General features: G+C 39.8%; 1 protein-coding gene across 1 annotated transcript in view; it reads right to left on the bottom strand.

The window, feature by feature from the left end:
- Positions 1-609: 609 nt before the first annotated feature.
- Positions 610-8,892, bottom strand: part of HELZ (helicase with zinc finger) — a 199,686-nt gene continuing 191,403 nt past the window's right edge. The window contains exons 29-30 of the mRNA XM_042783553.1: positions 6,009-6,261; positions 610-944 (exon numbers count right to left, since the gene is read on the bottom strand). Of these exons, the coding sequence (XP_042639487.1) occupies positions 610-944; positions 6,009-6,261 (588 nt within the window). The remainder of the gene's footprint in view (positions 945-6,008; positions 6,262-8,892) is intronic.

Raw genomic sequence — 8,892 nt, forward strand, 5'->3', positions numbered from 1 at the left:
GTGCAGGGAGAGTACAACAGCACATCACGCAGAATCTGAAACTGAACGTTTTAGAACGCAGCATCCTGTCACCAAAAAAAAAAAAAAAAAAGCTGATAAAACTTAAAGTATTTAGAAGATGCTGCCCCTTTATTTTAAAAAAATTTAAATGAATTTAAGCAAAAATAACATACATTTGTACATCAACTGGCCATTTCTGGTACAGAAACCCAGCATACGGTAATAGTATTGAATAAATGGAGATGCTACTTACATTTTTTTTTCCTTTTTAAATACATTTTAGACAAACTTTTCTCTTTTTTTTTTTTATAGTTGCACAATTAACCTCTTAGCTGCTAGCTTGATGCAAACATATGTAACAATACACAAATTTAAAAATATTTTTTATTCTACATAAAAGCTGTCAAAATTCTGACACATCAAAAATGCAAAATAATGGAATATACTTTTAAAAAATTAGTTGCAAGTCTAGCAGCAAAGCAATTAAGTGAGAACATATTTAATATTAAAAACAAAGGGAACTGTGCATCTATAGATGAAGTCCAACTATCTTACGTCTATTGATACAAACAGAAATTAAAACATTCTCCCGTGAAGAAAAAAAAGTGATTATTTAAAATAGGAGTAAAAGCCATTGCTGCCTGAGGAGCTGCCCAGGCTAAGTTCCTGGAACAGAGACAGAGGGTCGCTACTCTTCTTCGTCTGCTCAGGCGGGGGTCTGGGCTTGGGAGGGGCCCGCAGAGCGCTGGCATAGGACATGGCGGGCTTGCTCCCCACACAGCTCTGCTGGCTACTGCTGTTGGCCGACTCCGCGATCTGCTTGTTGGGCATGAGGGGTGGGAACTGGCCAAGGTGCTGCAGCACGTTATAGTTGAAGGAACTGGACAGGTCCAGGCTTTCAGACTTCATTTGATCCTCAGGGGCTTTGACAGTCTTGGGAGGAGCTAAAAGTGGAGAACAGAAACACTGGTTTAAGGGGAGGTGAGCGGTGATTCTCACGCATGTTACTAACCCAGGGTGTTGTAATTGGTTCTCACATATTGGCACATTCAGTGACAGTACAGCCACAAGAACAGACTTCTACCACATGATGTGTTGAAATGACAACACATCTCAACAAATATCTCTATCTTACAAACGTGCTCACGAAATAATTAACCATGTGAACTGGAACAGCGGACCTAAGAACAAAGGGTCACATTGGAAGGCTTGCTGAAAAAGAAAATGATTTGTACAATCGTACTTCTTACTAGTCATCATATTAACTGTTATATTAATATTATATATTATGTTATGTTCTATCATATTAATATAATATTACCTGCTCTGAGTTTGAAAATGGGCATTTTCTTAAATAAAACTTAGCTGTATATGCAGACTTCTGGTCAAAAGAGCTCTTATTATTATACCAACCTAAGTAATAGTAGCATGGATTCTATTTGTTAAAAATGCTACCCTTTCTTGTAGTATATATTAAGTGACTATGAAATGAGGTGGGTCAGGAAAAAAAAGTAAACCACTTCACATCATTTCCTTTAATTGGCTTCACTTTAAAGGTCTTTAAAATTTGACTCCATCCTTCCACACCGATTTTATTGCCCACTAAATCTATTATAGTTTGTTGTCAAATACTGCTTTTGTTCCCAATCTCTTAAAAATTTCAGTAAAATTTTATTGGCTTGTAAGCATAATACATATATTCATTAGGGATAATTTAGAAATTACAGAAAAGTCCAGAGATGAAAATTCATTTTCCCAAATACCAAACAGAAGCCTAAATTTGGTGTATTTTCTCCCATGCACATCATTTAACACAGAGTACAGGCAGTCCTGAGGAGCTCTGGTAGCACAGTGCTTAAGGCACTTGACTGCTAACCAGAAGGCTGGCAGTTCAAACCTACCAGCCCCTCCTCTGAAGGAAGGTTGGGCAATCTACTTCTGTAGTGATACTGCCTCAGAAACCCAAGGAGGGGTAGTTATGAGTCGGGTCTGACTCAACGGCAAACAACAACAACAGGCAGTCCTGAGGTTACAAATGGGACATGTTCTTGTGTCTTTAAGAATTTGTAGGTAAGTGCATACAGTTCTTACTTAGCCGTAGTTTAGTGCAAGAAAAGGCTCGAAGGCTTTTTAATGATTTAAAAGCTGCATGTACAGCAACTGCAGGTGATTCGTGATGACGATTCTGTTGTGACCCCTGAGACTATGGCCCTTAGACACCCTTTAAGCCTGGAATCAAACTCTCTCCATGGCTCAACTTTCAGCTAAACAACAGACAGGCCTATATGATAAGGTGAACATTAAAACCAGAGAGGTATGTACTCCTTAGAACAACCAATCACAAGGTCAAAAGGGAAGCACTTGCCCAGTGATAACACTCCAAGGTTGGCTGGGATGGGAAAGACGTATGAACAGAAATGGTGAACACAGCGTGGAAGTGGGAAGAGTACTGTTATATTGTGGGGACTGTAATCAATGCCATGAAGCAAAATGTGTATGAACTGTTGGATGGAAAACCAATTTGCTCTGTAAACTTTCACCCAAATCACACTAAAAAGGTTTAACAAAAAAAGAATTTTGTTGCAAGTAAGGGTTGTTTCAATTATTTCAAAGGTTTCCAACCAGCTCTTTCAGGCTCAACTGTGGCTGAGGAAACTCCAAGATGGCAGCATTCCACTTGAAGACGGTGGCCAACTGCACTGCTCGAATGTGTGGGGCTTTCAGGGCTCTGAGCCAGTTCAAAACAGTTCAGCCATGGCTGAACACAAGGGCAGCATACACATTTCACAGCAACCAAATCTCTTGTGCTTTGGGGTGTTGACCCAAGTAGGAAATGAGCAGTGGTGCCTTGTTCAAAGATGGTGGCCAATGACACCTCTGGGAATGGGTGTCACTGTGCAGTTGGCCATCTCTTTAAGTGAGGTACCACTGCCCGTTTCCTACATGGGTCAAAATCCAAAGTGCAAGAAATGTGGTTGCTGTGCAATGCGCATGCTGCCCTTACATCTGTCGGCCATGACTCAATTGTTTCAAAGCCTTAGTAGCTCTCCACAGTCTTGGCAATAATTCAGTCTCCCACAGCAGGCTCCTCAAAGGCTCACTATGTCTCTTCTGAGTCTCTTACTCCAAGGCTTCGACCTGTAATTTTTCCCATTCCGGTTACTGTGACAAATCATCCAAATTGTGAAAATTTAGGTCTGTTCCTTTTCACTTCATTGACCGTGACAGAACCAGCCTGAAGCCCTGCATTACAGGGCAAGAAGCAGTTCCCTGTAAGGGGGATGTCTATAACTGGCAGACTATTTGTACTTCAAAACTTATTTAAATAATCTCTCATTTTTAGAAATTTGTATTACTGTCAAATTTTCAGTTTTATAGATTGGATATTATTATAAATAAATATTCCTAAATATTCACAACTATTTCCTTAGGTAGGAGGAGCTCTGGTGGCGTAGTGCCTAAGGCACTTGACTCCTGACCAGAAGGCTGGCGGTTCAAACCCACCAGCCACTCCTTGGAAGGAAGGTTGGGCAATCTACTTCTGTAGTGATACCACTTCGGAAACCCAAGGAGGGGTCGCCATGAGTCAGGTATGACTCAATGGCACATAACAACAACGACAACAAATCTTTTATAATTGCATGCTTTTGATTAAGATCTTTTATCTATCTGTAATTTTTTAAGGAAAAGATATAATTTTACTCATTTGTTTGTCTTTCCTCTGAATGAGTTAGAGATCTGAACCAGTATCATTTATTGAATAAGCTATCTTTTCCATGCTGATCCTTCTTTACGATTTACTAAATTCTTTTGAACACCTGAATCTGTCTCTGGGTTTTCCAATGAACTGTGTCTATTTCTGTACTAGGCCTGTTTTAGTTATTATGGCTCTATAATGCATTATACTGTCTGCCATTCTAAATTCTCCTTCATTATTTTCCTCCCTGCCTCCTCCCAGACAAACAAATTCTAGATGTTCTCACCAGACTATCCACATAGTTAGACAGGTCTTGGTGAATCATGCTCATCCCTATTTTCCTATTTTTCTCTTATCTGGAATCTGCTCATTTCTCTTTCCAAAACCTGACATAACCATCTCAATTCAATTCAACAAATATTTATTGAGCACTTACTATATATATATTCAGTGCTGTGCTAGGCACAAGGTTGCTGAGAGTGGCCCTCACTGACCTCATGATTTCATTGTGGAAGTAATACACATGGTTAAATAGCCATGGAAGTGGCACATGTCAAGGGCCAAATGAATGCCAGTGAGTGGAAAAGGAGTTCTGAGCGCACAGCAAAGGGAACGTGGGGAAAATGGCTCATCATTTTGATACTTGTCAGGCCTCTAAAATGACAGAGTAATCCCAAGCAAAATATAGCAGCACACACATAAAAAAGCACTGCTGTCAAGTCAATTCCGATTTAAGTGAGCCTGTTAGGTCAGAGTAGAACTGCCCCATTAGGGTTTCCAGGGTTGTAAACCTTTACAGAAGCACAGTGACCCGTCTTTCTCCTGGAGAGAGGCTGGTGAGTTCCAACTGTCACCCTCTCGGTTAGCAGCCGTGCTGTTTAACCACTGCACGACGAGGGCTCCAGCTTATATACAGTAGGTACTAATGACTGTTTAAAAGATTAAATTGATAATATCTCTTGCCAAGAAACAAAACCAAGTATTTCTTAACTTTTTTTTTGTCCTACTCCATTGTTCTAAAAATATAAGAAATACGTTAAAAAAAAAATGGGTCAGTTACAGACGCAATGAATTCACATTCTAAAGAAGAACAAAATTAATTTCAAATACAAAGGCTGATGCTACCAGGACAGAAATTCACCACACAAAGATCACAGACTCGGTTGCAAAGATCAACGTCTATAGCCTATAAAGAATAGGAGATTAAAGAACTCCAATAATATGGTTTGTTTCTTTACATTCAACATGAAAAAAAGAGGGGACAAAGGAAAGACAGACGTGCAGTCACGGTCAAGGCTAAAGGAAAAGACTACCAGGAGACAAGGTTAGCGTGCCTGTCCAGTTTCATCCCTTGCTATGCCTTTTTTTTTTTTTTTCCCCCCTCTTTAGTCATGGATTTCTGGACTTCTTAGTTTGTTGGAATACAAAGAATAAAACACACAGATTATAAATTTCAAAATGTTAGAATTTCCTGGTCTCTCTCATGGAGCCCTAGTGGTGTAGTGCCTAAGGCATTTGACTGCTAACCAGAAGGCTGGCAGTTCAAACGCACCAGCCACTCCTCGGAAGATGGGGAATCTACTTTGATAGCAATACCGCCTTGGAAATCCAATGAGTCGGATCCAACTCGTCGGCAGTGAGTTTTTTGAGTCTCATGGCCAAACTAATATTATGTGGCAAATTATCAGCTTCATTGACAACAAATCCTTGTAAACTGGTTAGTATTAACCTAACCAACTCCCACCCCAATCCTGGGGAAAAAACAAGCAAACAAACAAACAGAAAAAAACTTTCTCCAAGCAAAAGTGATTCTATCCACTTAGCTATATTTTTAAGTTTCACTATTTTTTCCATTTAGTCCTAATTCAAAATGATCAAATATGAATGAATCTACTTACCTTCCAAACCCCCTACAAAAAGCCAAACTCAATGCCATTGAGTTGATTCTCATAGTGACCCCTATTGGGTTTCTGAGGCTGTACTTTTTTACAGAAGCAAAGCGCCTCCTCCTTCTTCTGTGGAGTTGTTGGTGGGTTTGAACTACTGGGCTTTTGGTTAGCAGCCAAATGCTTTAACCACTATACTGCCAGAGATCCTTACTTACCTTCCAGACCATAAAAACGAAACCAATACAATCCTACACCAAATCTGTCTGCCTGAGGCACTCCATGAGCTATGCATAGTAAACACCATTCAAGATTAGTAATACAAACTGGTGGGAGGGCAGGATGGTAAAGAAAAACTCCAGAAACGTTCAGGAGCAAAGGACTCAAAACGAGAGTGCTCCGGCAATGCGCCAAGCCTGCCTTACCTATCCACTCTCTGGGCTGAGCTGCCCTGCTGGATCCATTGCATGGAATGTTCTGGTAGGGGGCTGATGAGGTGGCGTTCACCCAGGATTCCGGGGAGGAAAAGCTGAAAGAAGGTTGGTGATTATGGTCCTGAAGCTCTTTACACTGAGCAAGACTGTCTTGAGGAGCGCTTACTTCTTCAGAACAAGGCTGCACTGAGCTGGACGAGATTCTTCTTTGGTACAAGGGCCGACCAGGTCCTCTGGGTTCATACTGCACAAGGAAAAAGGACACTTCATCAATCAATGCACTTTATCCCATCCCCTCCATGGCAATCTCACAACAGTGAGTGGAAATTTTAAAGAATATTCTCTTACGTGATTGTGAAAACCACCCTAACAGGGACTTGAACTCTGGATATGGTGTCAAGAGACCTGGGTTTAAAACTCAGTTCTGGCCCTTGCTAAAGTATCCTATGACCAAGCACGATACTCATCTGATTCCTGATCAACTTTACCTGTCAAATGGATTACTCACAGGACCTTACCTCTTAGTATAGCCGTGAGGATAAAATGTGTTCAACAGGTACACTGTTTAGAAGCTCCCAGCACATAGGAAGTGTTAGTGTGAGATGATTGTTTTAATGTAGCATGTAAAAGTAAGACTCCATGTTAGATATTAAATGATGATGTTGTGTTGTTGTTGTTATGTGCTGTGGAGTTGTCTCCGATCATAGCGACCCCTCCTTGGGTTTCTGAGGCGGTATCTCTATGGAAGTAAATTGCCCAATCTTCCTTCTGAGGAGTGGCTGGTGGGTTTGAACCATCAACCTTCTGGTTAGCAGTCAAGTGCCTTAGACACTACACCACCAGAGCTCCTAATGTTAAATAATAATTCCTCTTAATAGAATGGAATTGGGTTTTTATTGTTCCTTTCTTTTCCCCTCATAACAATATATTTGATAGTTCCTATTCAGATCCTACAGGATCTTTCTTTTATACTGTTGTTAGCTCTAATTAGACACCAGGATCTGGAGACTGGATTAAAAAGAAGAGTAAGAGAATTGGTACAGTAATAATGGGATATTGGGGGAGGTAAGACAGCACAAGCAGATACCGTCAGGCCAATTACGTGCAGAAACCGTAGAGGTAAGCACTGTGGATGTAAAGTCACCGCAGATGGAACCACGAGGGTATAAACCAGGGAAGGAAAGGGGCTGGGACTGGTTACCCTTGTGTAGAGGGGTGGGGCAGGGTGGGGCAGGGTGGGGGGCAGCAGTTCCTTCACTGTTCCACTATGACTGCCCAAGTCATTTCTGCATCTCCAAAGGCTTAGTGACTCAATGAGAAAGGTCAGAGGTAAAGCTTCCTTTTTTCCCATACTTTTACTGTTCTTTATCTATATGTATAATATCTAAAGTCTTTCATTTTACTCTATTTTAAATGTAATTTTTTAGTGGTCAAGACCATTTTGAATTTGATTTTGGTTTCCTAGAATATTAACCATCATAACTGTGTCAACACCACTGCCAAGCAGTGGGAAAGAGGCAGGGGTCAATTTAATTGGTACATTTTAAATGACATTGGACCATTACATCAAGGTACTGAGTAGAATAACCAACTTCCTAAATGCCTTATGTTTAGGAAGACAAGGCCTAAGCGAATGACTGAATTCCATGGCTAGGGCAGTACCTATTTTGTCAAGGTCTGCTATGAAGACTGTTTCATTTGAAAATGAAAATGAAGTAATTCCTTTTATTGCCATCTCCTGAGTGTTCAGCCCAGTCACAATGCTGTAGGGAATCCCATTCTAAAGTCTTTATGTGTGAATAATGAAGGACAAAGCTAATGTCTGTTATGGCCTCCAACAGAACAGGTTATAATAGTCAAACCCCCTGGTGACACCAAATACTAAATATGTTCATATGAATTTTAGGCATTAGCTTTATAATCCTTTTTTTAATCTTTATTTTAAAAGCTTGTTTTACATTCAACATTACGTGTACATTTGGTTTCACTCCCCGTTTACCGTCTCCAACCCTAACCCAGTCTCCTCCCCTCCCTACCCTTTGACCTTTCCCCTGTGCCTCTCATATTTATGCACTCCTGTGTGTCCTGCCTTTTTTTTAAATTAAATAATGACTACACACAAACCATTAGTTTAAACAAATATCTTTTTGCAATGGTTAGACAAATGAACCACAAGGTTTAAATAAGGAAAACTAAAAATCAGAAAGAAATGGAATGCTGATCTAAGAGGACAATATTGAATTAAACTTTATAAAACAATGTGTATCATCTGTCTCTTCCAAACTGAAATCCTAAAAATCACACAGTTGACATGCACAGCGCAGTTGGGGGAAGTATTGTGCAACATAGATGTAGCAGCTCCTATGCAACTCTTGACAAAGATTAATCTGTAGTTGAAACAGGAAATTCCATTTCAAATGCATTACAATATGGTTGATCCTTTATGTCAGAAAAAGAGAACCAAAACTTGAAACTGTCTTAATGCTTTTTAAAATTAGTTAGATATGCTGAAAATTACATGTATTTCTAAAAAGGTCTAGCGGTACAGCTATTTCATAGAAATTGAGGGCAATTGCAAGAAATGATTTGCTACTTTAGAGTCTGTCCTCAAGGGTAGTTTCAGTAGAGGCAGAGAAAGCTTTTTTATAACCACTGAATAAAATGGTTTACATACCAAATATTTTCCATTCAGTCCAAAATAATTCCTTATTCCTTGAGATTTCTTTTTCAACCTATGGATTATTTAGATGTATGGTGTTTAACTTCCAAGGTTTAAGGATTTCCTGTTATCAGTTGTTTATGAATGCCTAGTTCAATCCCACTTTAATCAGGTAACGTATTTTACTGATGAATGTTACACGTCCACTAGAAAAGA

Source organism: Orycteropus afer, unplaced genomic scaffold (assembly GCF_000298275.1).
Source record: "Orycteropus afer afer isolate SDZICR_OR568_19922 unplaced genomic scaffold, OryAfe1.0 scaffold00018, whole genome shotgun sequence".
NCBI classification, from domain to species: Eukaryota; Metazoa; Chordata; class Mammalia; order Tubulidentata; family Orycteropodidae; genus Orycteropus; species Orycteropus afer.